At 38.8% G+C, this 18,104-nt stretch overlaps 2 protein-coding genes across 3 annotated transcripts; one reads left to right on the top strand and one right to left on the bottom strand.

Moving 5' to 3' along the window:
• Positions 1-363: 363 nt before the first annotated feature.
• On the bottom strand, positions 364-8,843 carry snrnp48 (small nuclear ribonucleoprotein 48 (U11/U12)). Its single transcript, XM_041245712.1, has 9 exons — positions 8,179-8,843; positions 7,905-8,021; positions 6,572-6,632; positions 6,398-6,463; positions 4,177-4,362; positions 3,768-3,889; positions 1,299-1,441; positions 823-948; positions 364-672 (listed from the first exon to the last, which is right to left on the bottom strand). The coding sequence occupies exons 1-9, from the start codon at positions 8,428-8,430 to the stop codon at positions 621-623; spliced, it is 1,125 nt and encodes a 374-aa protein (XP_041101646.1). The 5' UTR covers positions 8,431-8,843; the 3' UTR covers positions 364-620.
• A 66-nt stretch (positions 8,844-8,909) lies between these two features.
• LOC121313314 (small integral membrane protein 13-like) lies at positions 8,910-12,154 on the top strand. 2 transcript variants are annotated; one of them, XR_005949964.1, is made up of 3 exons: positions 9,233-9,321; positions 10,829-10,901; positions 10,997-11,088. XR_005949964.1 is itself a non-coding variant. In XM_041245713.1 (2 exons), exons 1-2 carry the CDS (start codon positions 9,246-9,248, stop codon positions 11,185-11,187), a joined length of 267 nt encoding a protein of 88 aa, XP_041101647.1. In that variant the 5' UTR covers positions 8,910-9,245; the 3' UTR covers positions 11,188-12,154. The 2 variants fall into 2 exon arrangements, 1 of the variants encoding a protein (XP_041101647.1); XM_041245713.1 differs by lacking the exon at positions 10,829-10,901 and having other exon boundaries at positions 8,910-9,321; positions 10,997-12,154.
• Positions 12,155-18,104: the final 5,950 nt, after the last annotated feature.

Here is an 18,104-nt window from a genome sequence, read left to right as displayed (position 1 = left end):
AGTTCACAAATAAACAGGGCCAAATAGCAGATACTCATGAGGGAGTCACATTCTCATTAAGGTATGGTTAACTATTCCCACAAAAGGGAACCTATAGTTGATGTCCAGCGGACATTTCATGGCATCTTTTGTAACATCCATTCATGTTTAGTGAACTATACCACCCCAAATAGATAAGGCTGGTCCTAACATTTAGACAGCGATGTCGCGGTTTCTTCTTATTTTATATATCAGCTATTCTAAAATTGAATTTTTACTGAGGCAGGTCATAAGCACCAACTAGAAATCTAGAGCTACATCGACACATTGCTGTGTAGGAGGCAGACTCAAAACGCCAATAAATTGTCATTCAAGTATATTTAATGGTAAAATGAGTTTTTAATATTTATACAGTATCACATAAAATTAATGTAGTAAAATACTACATACAGCTCTATCTTCTTTCCTTTATTGTGCAGATATCGCCGTTGGAATTCACACTCTGATCAATAATCAGAAGTACTGCACAAGTTTTCTATAGTGGTATATCTTTTTCTTCAAAGTAATCCTATTAAATGAGTTCATGTATACCACTTTAGATTATTTTACTTCAGCAGTCTATTTTACAGCAAAGAAAACATTTATTTTCTTCTTTTGCGGTCCCGATGTCTTTCATCAGGAGAACGCGATTTCCTGGGAAAAACAAAACACAAAAATACATTTGTAAACCCATTTTAAAATGCTATTTTAAAATCTAAAAATATAGAAGTTTTTAGACGTTGTTGGAAGGACGCAGGTTTTTTCTAGATCTGCAAATATTGACACTTGCATCTTGCTACACACCTCTTCCTCCTGGAATCCCGATCCCGGCTTCTCTTCCGTCTGTGCCGTGAACGCTCTGCATCTTTTGAACTTCCATGCGACCGACGGGACTCCACTGAGGCTGACCTCCTGTCACCTGATTTCCGTCTGGGAAAATAAATAAATAAAACAAACAAACACTGCATAAGGTGCATGTTGCTTGGGATCACTGCTTAACAGATTTTATCTCCCGCTGGGGGCCAGAGCTGCTTGGTGGACCATTCCCATTTTCCTGTTCAACAAGGAGATGTTCTGCGGCTAGCTGTCGGTCCATTCAGATAAGAATACAATCAATCCTGGGATTAACGGTATGCTAGCAATGGAGAACAACACTAGTCTAAATTTCTTATGAATAAAAAAAAAAAAAAAGGAAGTGGTATTCTTGGCCATGGCTTCCTTGCACACTTGCCTATGGAAGGGGTATACTGTCTAACTGCAGGGACTGAAACTCATCATACCTCTGTGATGTTGCTGAAGATGTTACTGTGCGGGACAGGCTGCCTTGCCTACTGTGTCCTTGTGTCTTGTGGGGTGTCTCATCCTCGAGCTGCCACAACCTGGCCAGCTCCCCCGAGTGCACATCAATCACCTCTCGAATAACCTACAATGAGAACAGGCAATTGTGCGAGTCCTTGCTATCAGACGGCAATTTAAAAAGAAACTGTAATTGGCAGAGTAAAGGATTACCATCTGTATGTGTCAGGATTAAGATGATGCAGATAGATCCCAACTGAGTTCTACATGTACTCATTAGGCCACGTTACGAGTGTTACTTTGAGACATACGTTTCTCGTAAATAAATGTGGACATGGTGCCTTTTTGTGTTTACATGTAAAGCCTCTCACTTCCCTTTGGAACGCCTACTTTTCTCTGAACGCTATGCAAATAAAGGAGAAGGGGAGCAAATTTTGTATCGCTTTAACCAAATAAGAATCTTCATTTGCGCTATACTTGTATGACTGCTGCTTAATAAGAAATTTGAATATTGTTGATTCCCAAGAAATAAGTTCCACGCCACATTATTTTGATAGTGGGTTAAACAATGTTCGTGTTGTGCATTGTATCAAGCTGCCTCATCATATCCTCTTCCGTTATGGATATAACACCCGACTCAGTTCATCGCTCCAAAGGACGTTAAGTGGAGGATGGACATAAGTTCTGCACAGACATAAGTAACTAGGAGAAATTGCATTGGAGTATAGTTATACATATTTATAAACATAGTACTTAGTAGTACTTTACAATAAAGACGTTTTGACAATTTGAAAAGCTATCTGCAAGTGTACTCTGAAGTACTGTACAGTAGCTGTAACCACCTGAACTGCAGTTTATCAAACTTTTTTAGAAATAGTTTTAAACAGAAACTTGGTAAATACAATCTGTATGACACTTTACAAACACATTTAGATCCGTGTAGGATTAGCATCATGCAAAGTTCTAGGGAAGACAGAGAAAAAAAGTGGGGTTATCTGCAACATCAATCTGATAACGGAAATACTGCAAACAAGACATTAACTTCCCTGCTGCCAACTTTGGCCCATGGTAACTTACGTATTCCCATGTGACTTTCATAGCAGCTTTAGGAAAGGACTTGAACGAGCTAATTAACATTTTCACGAGAAACTCGTGTTTACATGTGTAAGTGGGCGTTGATTTTACAAGCATTTCCTGGAATCTCACAAGAAATTCAGAGTTTCAAGGTAAAATACTGAGACGTTTTTTGGGACATTCATGAGCTTTCCCTGTCAAGTTTCATGCGCATTGTCCATTCACTACAAACCAACATGTAAACTGGCCTACTGTTGAGTGTGAACTACTTGTTATTTAAGTCTGAGTCTTATTTTGGTGTAAACGTTTGTTACAGATTATCTATTAATCCTTTGCAGTCCATTTATATTCAGCGCTTGTCAGGTCCAGTTTATTTTCACACGTGTAGTTTAAAATATTTTTTTTTTCAGTGTAAAACCGGTTTAAAAGGCATTGCATGGCAAAACAACATCAGTACTGCATCTCCAGCCAAGCCCCAACCCTTGTTCGTTGTATTTTTCACATACCTCTTTATAAACGTGCATATTGATAAATCCTCTCCTGATCACTTGTTTTATCACCAAACTCCTCAATAATGAGATCCGAGTCATTATTTTATTACTATAACATCTCAAAAAGCTTTGCAAATGACCGTGATATTCTTTGCGCGCTGGATGTGGAGGCAGCTATTTCCTTTGTTTGCAGGGGCTAGCTACATCGCTCAGACACGCCCTTTTTCGGCTTCATTCGGCTCCTATCGATCTCACTCGGCCATTGAAAGCTTTTCTCTGCTTTTTCCGGAGAAACAATGACTAGAGACCTGTACTTTACGTATTTTTGATGATATCAGACTGGAAAGGGAAAATTGTAATGTCGGACCTGGTCCGACATAAGACCGCTGAGGGTTATTAGAGGTTCCCCTCCATTTTATAATTCGCTAATTCACATATGTAGGCCATCTTGACAGCAAGTTGTGTGTACTCTACTGTGCAAGCACCATTCCCTATCCTCAGCATTTCAATTTTTTTTACTACACTGTCATTAAGGGCTTTCTGCCAAAAACTGACACATTAAGGATGAGCAATCCCTGTTGGTCCACTCGAGCTGGACTGACCCGTGTGTAAGCTACAGAGAAAAAAAAACAAAGGAGCACCAAAGTTTTTGTTTGCAGGCAGATCTAGGGAAAACCCCAACCATTTAAAGACTAAAACACTCCTGTTCATAACCCAAAAAAATCAACCTCTGCTACAAATTGGTAAATAATCAATATCAGACCAGTGGCAAATACTTGTTTGATGCAAGTACAGAGTATCCACAAAAGAAAAATCTGTCAGCCCTATTGGATTATTCTGGTTAGGATTTATAAATACATTATTTAGTTTGCCGTTGTTAAACCTTACCTCTGTGTAAGACTTTTTTGTAATATGGACATTTTTGGCTCTGTAGGACTGACGCCTCCTCTTATAGTCCCTCATTTCTGCAAGAACCTCAAGATGCGATTTTGGACAATTCAGGTCCTCATCTACAGCAAAACAGATTTATTTAAACACCGAGTACCAACAGGTTCTGTACAAAAAGACTGGCAGAAAGAGAAAAAGAGCAGACCCAAAGAGTGGGTTTATTGTAGGCAAAAAAATAATCTTAATTTATATCTGTAGTAGGCATTTTCTTTTTTTCTCCTTTAAAAGTGTTCCTTAAATAATTAGCTCAAACATAAAGGATCAGTTCCTTCCCCTTATCTGCGACTAAAACCTCCAACACATTACACAATTCCAGAAACCGAGCAGATAAAAAGAATAAGATTCATACCTCGTTTGAGCTTATCAGCTAAATCCACGTACAAATCGTCATTTTCAGCAGACTCAGTCTTAGATTTCTGCCGGCTGGTCTCTGCGATCACATGATTGTAAATGGCAAGACGATCCGCCACGGTCAGGTCACAAATTGCACGCTTGTGATTTTCAGGCACTTCCACAGGAGCTGAAGAATAGTCACCTACAGTATACAAACAAGTTCTTTATACATGTACTGAACAGAAAGCATCGGGGAAAGGAGACACATGGGTATGTGTATAGTTCAGTTTAATAAACAGGGCCTATTATCTGTGTTCTCAATCATCATATTTTACTGCTTCGACAGGGTATTTGGCACGTTTTATAAAAACACTCATTTCCGTATTTTATCTTTTGGGTTGTCTCTGAGTTAGCCTGATCAAGGAAGAATTTGTTAAAGTTGTGTAGTCAACAAAAACAGAACAAGCTCACTTGCAGTTTTTATACTGGCTTCATTACATAAATACTGCCTTACTCAGACATGTTTGGAGACTGCCCAAATGTAAAATAAGTTGGCGTCTTCATTCAACATGCCAAATATCTACGAGTGCCGAGTAAAAGAAGTACTAATTAAGACGACACTGATTAAAAGGGAATGGGAAATGGAAAATGGATTTTTTTTTTTTTTTTTTTTTTTTTTTTTTTTTTAAAACTGACCCAATCGCCGATTGTAAACCATCTGGGGATTTTGAAAGCTACAGAACACACTGGATATTTTTCTGTCTTAGAAATGTCTCCCACTATGTACAGGAAGACGAGCACTGAACTGAAGACGCTGGAGAACTTTGTTGCAATTTGCCAGAAGATTTATTCCAAAACAGCTTGTTTGTAAGACAAGTGTCAAATTTACATCAACAGTAGGAATAATGCTACAGATAAAAAGGGATTTAAAACCTCTGGGGCTTTTTACAGAAAAATACAATCTTAATCCCACATGCAAAGATACAGCACAGCAAACAGAGAACTTAACTAAATCAAATGCTTGACTGTGTAGATGATAACAAGGCATCATCATCTCTCGTCTTTTACTACTTGTTTACAACAAAAGGCTTTTACATCACAAATGAAACAATGTACTACTGTGCCTTCTTGACAGTGCAGTTGAATGCTTAAAGCACCAATCTCCTTGCAGGTGCTTGGACTCAGCTAAAAAGCTTACTACTCAGCTGCTTTTCAGCCAGAAGTGACGTTTGAAAGGATATCATTTTGAAAGGATACTGCATGTAAACAGTGGTGCAAGTCTGTATATGAGAACAGTCATGTTCACCCTTCCTCTTATACTCACCCCTGTTACTGAAAGAGAAAATAATACAGTAGTAATATTACAATTATTTGATTATAAACAAGCACATGGGGCTAAAGTATTTACCCCAGTAAGAGGAAGTAGCTTAAAATTCAATTTAGTGATTTTGCATCTCTGGCCTTGAGGTCTTCAATCCTTGAGCTGATTGCAATGATGCAAATCTGGTTATTCAATCAGACAAGGAGCTGAGAGCTGCTCTTCAGTTCTACTTGGCTACCACAGACACATATAATGTAGGCTTCATCAGGCAAGGTCTTTCTATTACTATTAGTAAGTGGCAAAAAGAAACATTAGTCAAAGTGTCAGATTACTAAATGGTGCTCCTCTTACATCTATAAAAGGCAACCAGAACTGAAGAGCAACTCCTGAACCCAGATGAAATCAACTTACCAAAGACTTCTAAAAGAAGATTATAAATGACTATTTGCCAGACGAACCGCATCATAAAGTTTTCAATTATGAAAATGAAATTTCAAGCTACTCCTTTTTCAAAAAGGAAAAACAAACTTTGAAATTAAAAGTACATTCCTACATTTTTCTGACGCTTTGTTAGATCTTTTCAAAAATCTGTGCAAACAAAGCATTTAACAAATGCCATCTTGTATTCCAAGTACTATTAATAAGCACGTTGATAAGACTTATTACATATCAGTTTACCCTGGACTTGGCCAACTTGAACTAACAGCAGAACTAAGATATTCAAGCAAAGAAAGCCGAAGGTGCAGGTCCTCTGCAGGTACTTGTCATGCATGAACAAGGGTTGTTTTACATGTGCTTAATTCACCTGGGGAAATATGTACCTATTCCTCAGAAGATGCTCTGTGTTCAACTACTGTTAACTTGAGCAAACCAAAAATAAGCAATGACAATGTTACAAAGTAAGCTTTGCTCTTACTTTGATTGTGCTTCCCGTCTTCACTGGCTTTTGCTTGTAGTATTATCTGGCTCTGCAAGCTTCTGTCTGTAAACCAACCCCCCACCCCAAAAAAATCATGTTCATATATGGAAAGCAAAGAAAGTTAAAATTCAATTTTCATTTCCACAATTAAATACTGAAAAAAACACTCACCAATAGTCATGGTGGGTATGTTTGCCTTGTCATAGAAAACAGACGGATCATACATTTCTGCCTGAGGGAACAGAACTAGATGTTAATATACTCTCCAATTTAGAAAAGCACAAAATTGAACTTAAGTAAGAGAATAACCCCTCCCACTAGATCAGGGGTCTCCAACCCTGGAGAGCCCCTATCCAGCAGGTTTTTATCAGTGGCTAAAGATCTGGAACACCTGTTAATCTTGACTAATTATGCCAATAATTGGTTCAATTAAGTAACTTGGAGATTGGTTGAAACGAAACCCAGCAGCCACAGTTCTCCAGGATCAGGGTGGCAGACCCCTGCATAGATCAACAATTAACAAATGCAGCCAGCAGCAGGATTGTGTGGCCTGTGTCAAATCTCTCCCTTTTCTGCTTTGTGTCTGTGCTCATTGGTTGATCAACTAGCTAAGTCTTTAGTGAGAAGAAACTATTTGCATGTTCGAACAAACATGTTTGCACATGAATTAGAAGGCATAAATCGAATTCTGTGTCTGCCACATTGTTAATAGATATTAGAAACATGTATCAATGTGTTTTGCCTTGCACCAGTTTACCACCTTGACAGAATTTGCCTCAGTTTCTAAAATGGCAAGTGATGTGTGGGATTAACATACAGGATCAACAAAGTGCTGCTTCAGATTTGGCCAAGTGCAGCAGGTGTGCTTCACGCTTTTCAAACACTGGCCCAATTTGCAAGGTAAATGTTACCTATACCATATAGTGATAAAGGTTTTACTGTGATCCTGCTGACTAGAGTATAACACAGTTTTCACTTATGTGTACACCTTTAACAAAAAGGCATAAGTAAACCCCTACAATGCTATTACTTAATGAAAATCTGGCTTTGCCACTTTGTTTATTGAGAAGAAACTACAATAGCAGGATTAAAAAAAAAACGTGACATTGTTTCTGCCTAAAATACAAGGAAAAAAAAAAACCTACAATTTTAGCTGGGAATTGTACAGCATGTGATCACAGGAAACTGAAAGCAGTTTTTGTATTTAACTTAAATACATAAATGTACTATTCGTTTATATAAATGATTGACTAAACCATTAAATTTGACCTGTTGTCCGAGCAATAATATTAATTTTAAAAAAAAAAAGGTCTCCAGTTTATTATTAGAAGAGACTGGAATTAAGATACAGTGGAGAAACACTTGTGTCTCCATTTTCTTTATTTTTTAAATAATTTGTATTTTCAGGGAAACAGCAGTGCGGCCACCAGTAAGTGCTGGAGGCCGCCAAAAGATGTTTGTGAAACACCCAGTGCAATGCATTTCAGTTAATCGTTTTTATTACCTGCTCCTCTTTGGAATATCCCAGTTTATTCAATCGACAGAAGGCCACGTGCTTTTCCAAGGATTGCTTTGGGATTACATGATGGAAATCATATGGACAAACAGTAGTGGGCTCAAACTGGAAAAAAAAATAATACAGAAACATACTATTAATTTGTCCATGTCTTGGACCTCACAAGTGACACAGGGGCAAGCAGGTTTCTGACACACAAATCAACACGGTTTGATTGCTGAGAAAGCAGAAATAAATACAAGAACAGTTACATATACCCTACCTGAGCGATGCTGCCATCAGTGTCAGGGCTCCACCCAAATGCCGCAAACAGACCGTCTAGCTTTTTCTGGCAGTTATCTGTGAATTCTGTCAACTCCTCTAACTTTTCTAGGCGGGACTGTAACTTCTCTGACATATCAATATTGACAGCATCATCACACATTGTTTTACTTTTAAATAAGAAAGCAAAAACGCAGCGAACTCCACACAATCCGTTCAAACAAGCAGAGGCACAGGAAACCGGAACTGGCATAAACCATGTGACCAGAAGCTGCGTGAGGGCATAGGCATATTGGCTGCGAATAACACAGAAAAGGAGCTTGTAAAAGTTACCACTATTATATAACTTGGTGGATTTGAACCCTGGTCTTGGAGAACCCAGTGTACTCTGTGCTTGCTGGTTTCTGTTCCAACCGAGCTGCTCTCAATTACTTCATTCAACCCTTAACTAATAGTCTGCCTAGTCAGAGCCTTAAAATCATTTAAAATAGTCCAGTCCATGAGCGTTATTTCCTTCAATCACATACAGGCAAACTCCTCCTTGACAATTTCGTAGCACCTCTTTGAACTCTGTTAGATTTAGCAATGGGTCCTGGAAAAACTACCTTAGTTTATAGCTTCATGTTGATAGTAACGCTCCATAACGTGGACTACAAACCCCAGAAGCTACCGCGCGAAAAAGGGCACATGCTCTGTTGTGCACTGCGTTTCCAGTCTTTTTTTTTTTTTTTTTTTTTTTTTTTTAAAGTACAGACTGTAAACTGACGTACTGTCTTTATGTAGTAAAGGATGTGTTTCTGTATGTATGTATGTTTTTAATGTGTAATACTTTTAATGAGAAGTCTCTCATTACTTCGTCCTCGGCATTTTATTTAAACCGGTTTTGTTCGTGTCAGCAATATATCCATAATTCCTGCTGTTTAGTTTTTGTTTAGACTAAACGGTCGGCGCAGTATCTTACTGTTATATGCCTGAAAGGTAGCCACTGGGACCTCTCTGTCAGAACATCAATGGATCTTCTGTAAAACATAAATAGAAGAAGAGAAAGGTGTACATTGCTGGTAAAGAATGTGGCAGAGCATTGGTCTGACCTTCTTCGTTATTATTGCCACCCTGGTATGTGTCTTGCTGTTCATGCTTTTTGGTAAGTAAGCTGTCATAATGGGACCTAATTCACTTACAAATGTGTGCTTCAGTTGCTTAAGACAAAAAGGCATTTATTTATAGTCGTGTCTTTTATTCATGCACTAAACTGGTTGATCACTTATAAAAGTATACAACTGTAACAGTTTCCAAACGTGAGCAGCAAAAGTATGGTTACGTCTTCTTGGTTACAGTGGGAATAGGCTGATCACTTGAAATTAAATACAGTTGCAATGTAATAGATTTGAAAAGCACATCATCGTACTAATCTGCCTTCTTTTACAGAGTGGGTATTATCATTTCATGTTTCTGCTCTCGGTATCTGCTGCAGTAATCACACAAACATAATTTACTGTAATAAATACAGTGACACATAGTCACACAAGAACAGCTTGGGTTCACGTAGAATTTTGCTCTTTTTAACAGTGAACACAATCAATCAATTAGTGATTAACAGGGGTGGATGGTTCACTATATTCAAGATGCATAAAAGGTTCCTCTTGACACCACCACACCTTAACAAATTTATAACAAACTGTACTTTAAGGAAATGTCCCTTTCAGTGCAGTTTGGAACACATTTGCTAGTAAATTTAAGTAACTAAGAGTACAACTATAACACGCAATACTTGGAGTTATTAAAATATAAAAATAGCTTCTGCCTTTTTCCCCACACTCTCTCTATATAACCTGAATTCAGCTGCTGATGTACAGGTGTTTTGTACAGGAATGCATGCACAATCTTTACAAATCAGTAAGGAAATACAGTTAAAGAAATTAGTGACATGAGCATGCAGTATAAGTCTGGATTTTTTTTGCCTCAACTGGGGTCTGTCAAAAACACACAGGGTACACACTTGCCAAACCCACCACCAGACAAAGGAGTTCTCCTTCCCCTTTATACATGTGGCCACTCCCAAGTTAGCACTCAATTACCTAATTGGGGAATGGCCATTCCTGTGATTGCTGGCAGTAACAGATTTAACCCCATCCCTGCCAACCTTACATTCCCCCACACACTATTTACAGCAGCAGGGCTTCTGCCCTGCCACACGACGCTACTACCAAAAATGGAAGAAATTCTAACAAGAACAGGTCATTTCAGAGGGGCTGGTATGAGAGAGTGAATTGGCTGACCGGGGGTACTGCTAATAACCATCTTGCGGGCCTTGTTTACTTTTCAGTAACTGGTAGTTTGCTAACATGGAGAAAGTATGGCTTTACTGATTTAAAAAATATGGAAGCAAATCTATAAATAGTCACATCATATCTAGCTCGGCAGGGACTAGCATTCCGTTGTCACGGTGAAACGCTAGTTTTCACATAACGGGGAACTACAGGGAAATAATTGCTCGGTTTGACGAATTACTTGCTGCTCACATTGAACAAGAAACCATGTTCACTAGGATGTCAAAAACCATACAAAATGACTTGATTTTATCCATGTCCTTTACTGTGCTAGAAGAGATCAAGAAAGAAATTAATGAAGCTCCTTTTTTTGCATGGCAGATTGATGAAACAACGTGTTTGTAGTTGTGCCTCTTCTGACTTAGAAGTCATCAGCCGCCACTGGTACAGAACGGTATATAATTATTTTGTTGGTCATTTATTTAAGTTATGTCACAGTAAGAAACATTAAAAGCTTTGTTTCACTCTTTTTTTTTTCTCTCTCTCCAGGGTGGTACGTTGTGTGGCAGCTGTTCCTGTCAAAATTTAAATTCCTGCGGGAGCTGGTGGGAGACACCGGGTCCCAGGAGGGAGACACTGAACCAACCGAAATGGAGGCTGAGCGTGAGTCTCCTCCAACGCCCCGCCACAGACCCAAAACTGCCCGGCAACGGAAAGCACCAACTGAAGAGGCCATGTAAAATACCCAGCCTGGGCACCCTGTTCAGACCTGTTAATTAGGTCTCTAAACACAACTGCATTCTAGGAGTTGGTTTAGTTTCAGACACAAAGCATATTTAATGTAACATTACTGTCAGTGTGGTACACCGCTGCTAAAATGTATTCAGTATCTACTAAAAACCATGTTTTTCTGACTGGTTTCTAATTTGAGAACATGCTGCTGCCAGCGAGTAGTGCTGTTGTCCATGAAACTTTGCTGCTTGCTTCTCAGTCATGCATTTGCTTGCCAAAACCAAGATGCTGTCTTTTACAGACAGAGCAACATTTGGAAACCCAATTTAGATGGCAGAATCATCTTACTCTAATATGACAGCAGTTCAGTAGATTTTCCAGCTCAGAACTGATCTGCTCATAGTCATGCTAATGTGCAATGAAAGGAATATCGGATTCTATCTAAATGGGGCAGCTGTAGCCAAACTGTTAGATGCTCTTCAGTAAGCTACACAACATGATCCTTGGCCTGCTTCTGCTAGTGGGTACCTACTAGGACACAGCACTGCATGCTAATGGACATTCTTACACCCTAGTTTGCATGGCTTAAGAACAGGTCTGCTTTATACAATTGTTATAAAAAATAACTGATCATAACTTTCAGCCCTCTGTGAAGTCCATGTTTGTGGTGCACATTCACGTTATTTGTCTGTTTTTTTTTGTAGTTGTTTTTGTTTATTTTACAGTATCTGATTGTTGGGTGCTTTCATGGTTAATGTAATTCATATTTAACATCTCGACACTGTAAACTTTACAAATTGTGTATTTTAGTTTTTTTCAACAGCTATTGTTCTCAATAAATATATTTCTTAAAAAAAAGTTTGTTTTAATGGTATTACTAAATAACATGCATGGCTTTGCATGAATAAAAACAAGTATGTTAAAGCAATGATGTATCAAGATGTGTTACAACATGAACAAATAAAACCCAGTTAAATGAAATGGAACTTTTTATATTTCAACTGATTTTCAAAGTGTGAATAACAGAACATGTCCTTATTAGTGATATTCATTATTGGTTTATAGAAAAAAAAAATCTTTTTTGCATGTTTACTTTATAACATGAAATGATTAACCCAGTTAACATGTAAAAGTGGCCCATGCTAATACATGGGTGTTTTCTTGAATTTCTTGATCATTAATAATCTCACCAGCCTAGAAGAAAGAGAGGGCCTGATTTGAGGATCCAACATATAGGGGAGACTGGTGTGCTAACAAGGGACAAGCCTTGATTGGCCAAATGAATGGCTTTCTCTTGTTCCCAAAACTTTTCTTATGCAATAAAACCATACAGATATGTAACCCCCCCTTCTCTCTCTCTCTCTCTCTCTCTCTCTCTCTCTCTCTCTCTCTCTCTCTCTCTCTCTCTCTCTCTCTCTCTCTCTCTCTCTATATATATATATATACACACACACACACACACACACAAAGCATAGCTTCATATTTAAAAGATTGAATAATTGATAGTTTTCTTTTACCAACTTGCACACAAAATGTGACAAAAGCAAAAAAAAAAAAAAAAAAAATCCCAGTAATGTCTAAGGCAAACTAGTGATCTATTTGGCAGCACATTTTGAAAAGGGCACTTTATGAAATTTGAATATCTCACTGGTATATTAATTAATGTGGATTTGTGTTGACTGCAAACACAGTACATTTAAAGATTTTGCATTGTCCACTTTTTCAAGGGCCACGTTTGTTTTCAGTCCCTTTTGCAAACTTTTACGATCAGAGAACAGTAATGAAACAGTCCACATGGGAGCAGTGTTGCCTAACTTTTAATATTTATCCCGCAAAAGTGAAGTTCCTGTTACCAGTAAAATATGATCTACTTACCAGACTATACATTATGCTAGCTGGAGTTTACATTAGCCCCAGATGAAGCTTGTAATATGTCACAATTTATAAAGTACATAATTTTCTGTTACCTTAACACTGCAGGTAGGTGCTGTAGTATAAAACCCGCAAATATAATGGCATTTATACTGAAGAGAATTTCCTCCAAGGACGATGATTTCTGTTATGTTCCAATTAAGAAAGAAACAATTTTTCTTTGAAGATAACTTATTTTTTCAAGAGCAGTAATATAAAGTTTACACCTTGTTTACTGCAGGACCAGCTAATACACAGACTTGTCATTAAATGATATACAAGGCTTTAATGATCTTTGTGCTGAAGAGCCTTTTGCTCTTTACTTGCATATCCCTAATAAGAAAAAGCAAGAAAAGAACAAAAAGGATTTCAACACAACAATTTAAGGAGGCTGTGATAATGGGCAACATGTTAATGATGTTATGAAGAGGTACCAAAAGGAAAGGTAAAGTCATAATCACAGTTTTATAGATCAGTTTCAGACAAAAGTGTCCATTTTAGTTTTTCACATAAATAGATCAGATCCCAGGCCATTTTAAAGTGTCTTTATGAGACTGTTCAAAATCTTAGTAATTCAAACCAATGCTGCTGGATTTTGATCTCTCTCTCAAACCTCTAGATATTATTATTTGTTAAAATTAAACAACTATAGAATATTTAGGCTGCTATTTGATGCATTATTTTATTCTGAATACTGTACAGCAGAAATTCTGGTACTCTGTTGTGTATTGCGCAGCTAATGTGGTACTGTAGCTTTAATTAGAAGACCAAAGTGCACTGTGACTGCTTGTGTTTTCGGATGATCTTCTTCATATCTATATATATATATATATATATATATATATATATATATATATATATATATATATATATATATATATATATCTAGTGTCTACTGCACCCCGAAACAATTACCAATTCAATTGATATAAAAATTGACAGTTTATCAGGTTATATCCAAATTCAATGTGAAAAGTCTGTAGGAGGCTCGGAGTGTAAAATTTTTAAGAAGTTTTATAAAAATTCAATCCAGTTTACTGTGTTAACGATGCACAGTGTAGACAGACAGACAGACAGACAGACAGACAGACAGACAGACAGACAGACAGATGTACAATATCAGGGCAATAGGGTTCGTGTTTTGATTGAGCTACAAATGTCCTGTCATTGAGTGAGCCAGTATAAAAGGATTACAATAAGGTCTGAATTATAACTTGTGTTATCTTGCACCAAGAAACAAACCAATACAGCACACTGTTCCGATTAAAACTATTGTAACTAATGCAAACCTTGATGCTAAAACTTTCAAAAAGTTAATACCTGTACAGCATTTCAGCACTGCAGGCTGCAAATAATATATACACTTTTTGAAGTGAAATGCTTGGGCCAAAGTTTACTGTCAGGAAATGGCTGTGGTAAGCTAAGGAAATGACTCGTTGTTACCAACTCTCCTAGATTTATAAATAGAAACTTGTTAATCTTGTATAATCACAGCAAAGATTACACAATTACAACAGTATTATAAACTAGCCTATGTAAGGCAATGTTTTACACCAATAACATTTCCCTTATCGGTTACCTATACTTCTCCAATAATAAAGTTGAAAGTGTAATATGCTGTGACACGATGGCTCACGTGTTGATGTCAGGCCAGGAAATATTTGACACTCAGACGGCACTGGGGTATGTAAGCACTCCTGCGCAGATTTAAAAACTAAAACCAAAACACTGATACAAAACAAAAGACATGATGGCCAAAACAAACAGACTAACACACAGACATGGGACACAACAAGTATTATACTGAGGTCGAACCAGCATACGTAGCAATTGTTATTTTATGTCTCACTCTACTTCCTGAGTCTCGTTCTGCCTCTGAACACACCAACCCAGAGTGAAAGATGTGTGCCTGTTTTCTCAAACTATGCCTGGCTCAACTGCTTGTTAAATCATTCAATTGAATCTCGGCACAGTCTGCATGTGAACTAATTGTGCACTCCCCGTGCCCCCATACAAATACCCAATTTAATCTGCATGTGAAGTGACTGTGCAATCTCTGTGCCTAAATACAAATATACATCTTAAATCACCTGTGCTACATAATCCACACTCTGTGCACCAATACACATACACATATAAACATAAAATATGCACAGGGGCAGGGCAACCTGCCACTGTCATGGTTACTGTGTTTGTCCATAGTTCACCCTTGTGCATTTTTGCCCATCATAATAACAATCTTTATATAGCACCTTTTGTAGTTGAACCACCATCATAAAGTACTTGACAAGATAAAAGACTAGCGTGTGACAACTATGCATCATTTGCAAAGTAATTTACAACAATGTCTCACCTGAAAGATGGAGCACAAGGAGGTTAAGTGACTTGCTCAGGGTCACACAATGAGTTTTTACAACAATTTTACTTACCCCCTTCTTATCAATTCAACCATCAGAATAGCTTCACAGTAATATGAACTTCATTCGAGGTAAAACTAAATGCGTCTGGTAAAAGAGATACAATTTTAACTCCAAATCAGTTCATTTTCAAAGAAAAAAAGGCTATAGCTACTATAATTATTATAAGAGTACTGTTGTATTAAAATACTTTCCAACAGCAGGATTTAATGCTTTGTTTGTAAGATCTGCAAGTTCGACTTGCTGCTTTCAGTGGTTTTATCAGCAACAGTTTTGGCCCATGGAACGAAATTAATCATACCAAACTGGCACTACCCACCCCAGACATTCCACACTAGAAAAGTATAGTGTGATGACAGTATGATGACATCACTAGGCTAGAAAAAGAATGTTACATTCTGGGTGCCAAGTCATTGTAAACAAAACCCTCATTGGCTTTGTAGTTTGCTTACATTCTGGTACATTTAGCTGCAGACCTGCAATAAAGCTTCGTATGTAAAGCTTTCTTGTCTTTCTCTTTTATGGTGATTGTAGCTAAAAAAAAAAAAAAAAAAAAGATTCCAGAAATCCTACCTGTTCTGCACTGATTAATTACATCAGTATAAAATGTGCAGTTTTCATGATACTTGTTACTACATTAGGTTAAAAAAGTTTCCATGTGTTACATTTGCACTTTCTTGGTGATTTCACTTGTCTTATGGATCAGACACTACTGGCTGATTGCACATCAGTTAGGATGGGAAGCAGCTAAAGATCTGGCATTGAAGAAAATTTACAGAATTATTTTGTTAGATCCAATCTCTTCAATTTGCTCCTGGAACTCCCTTTGGCAGCTGGAGCTTAAAAGTGTCACCCGAAAGCTCCCCCAGAGCTCAAATATGAAAAGCACAAAAGCGAATATATCCAAACAATTGTTTTTTTACAAGTATCAGACACTACACCTTAACATTTCTTGTCAGAGCTGCCAATAGGCCCCTCCTGGGAGTGATGTCCTCGGTCCCGCCTACCGAGGAATTAAGTAGTCACTCCACGGAGCTCACTTCCTCTTTTGCTTCTCACTCAGGTAGGTACGGTAGGTATAAACTAACCTGTCCAGTTGTGTGATTGAGTCTGTGTGAAAGAGCTCACACTCAACTCTATAAACGCTGCGCAACTGCGCTCCTGTTTAATCTTTTCTTTTCAACCTCCTACATCACTTTACGATTGTAGTCTGCTTTCCTAACCTTGCAGCATTGGTGCTTTGTGTTTTTTAAAAAACATGGACACATCTACCCAAAAGTCTCTATCTTTCTTTTTTCTTACTGTTTGCAGGCCGTGCTCCAAACTGCTGCAAGCCATGTGCTGCTCCGGTTGTGTGACTGCATGCGGTCCAGACTAGACACCCAGCCCAGTACCCTCAGTGCTTGCACCCTCGGTGCTTCAATACTCTGTGCTTCAGCACCCTTAGTGCCTCGGTTCCCCAGAGCCTTGGTGCCTAAGTACTTCGGCGCCCTCAGTGCCCCAGAGCCGTGGTGCCTAGGTGCTTCGGCACCCTCAGTGCTCAAACGCTCCTTGCATCAGTGCCCTCGGTGCCCTCGGTGCCCCAGAGCCTCGGTACCTCGGTGCTTCACTGCCCTCAGTGCTCAGAAGCCCCCTGCATCGGTGCGTTCGGTGCCTCAGAGCCTTGGTGCTTCGGCACCCTCGGTGCTTGGATGTACCGTGCTTCCCAAGTGGAGTTTAGATGTTGGTATTGGAGGCTCTGATTAAGGCCTCGTATTGAGCCTATATATGACACAGAGTTGGAATATCTCTCTATGAAGACAGCCTTTTTGCTAGCCATCACCTCCACTAAGCAGGTTTGTGAGCTACAGGCTCTGTCAGTGCACAGTGCCTGTATGCATATTTGGGATGATGGAAACAGGGTATTGTTGCGCATAAACCACGCTTTCCTCCCTAAGGTGGTTACAGCTTTCCACCAATCAGTCAGTGGAACTAGAGGCTTTCTATCCCCCTCCTTATTTCTTTTGAGGAGGATCGGAGATTGAATTTCCTCTGCCCGGTTTGGGCAATGAGATGTTATGTGGATAGGATGAGAATGCTACGCCAGTTTGACCAGCTCTTTGTCCGTCACGGTGAAAGGACCTTGGGTCAAGCCCTCTCGAAGCAGCGACTATCTCACTAGATTGTGGACACAGTTTCGACTGCATATACTAATGCCGGTCTACCCCTACCTGGGCGGGTGGCCGTATATACTATCAGAGGAGTGGCTACGTCATGGGCCCTCTTTAGAGGAACTTTATTGACTGATATTTGTACTACGGCTAGCTGGGCTTCTCCGCATACATTCACCAGGTTCTACCGACTTAATGTGGTAGATCCCTCTATTCCTTCATTGGGCACAAGGGTCCTTGAGGTTGCACACTCACACCACAAACATTAGTTTGGTGGCAGCGAGACGTCCCTCGTCTGCTGTCTCCGCTCATGCTCCATTGCGATGGCTTTGGCATACATTCACAAAAGTATTGAGTGATGATCATCTTCGAATTGAAAGGGAACGCTAGGCTACGGACCAACAACCCTTCAAGATCGCATCACTCGCATTTGAGAAAGTGCAAAAG

Source organism: Polyodon spathula, chromosome 3, assembly GCF_017654505.1.
Source record: "Polyodon spathula isolate WHYD16114869_AA chromosome 3, ASM1765450v1, whole genome shotgun sequence".
In the NCBI taxonomy this organism is placed as follows: domain Eukaryota; kingdom Metazoa; phylum Chordata; class Actinopteri; order Acipenseriformes; family Polyodontidae; genus Polyodon; species Polyodon spathula.
Note: the sequence above shows the minus strand (reverse complement) of the source record. Positions and strands in the feature narration are given on the sequence as shown.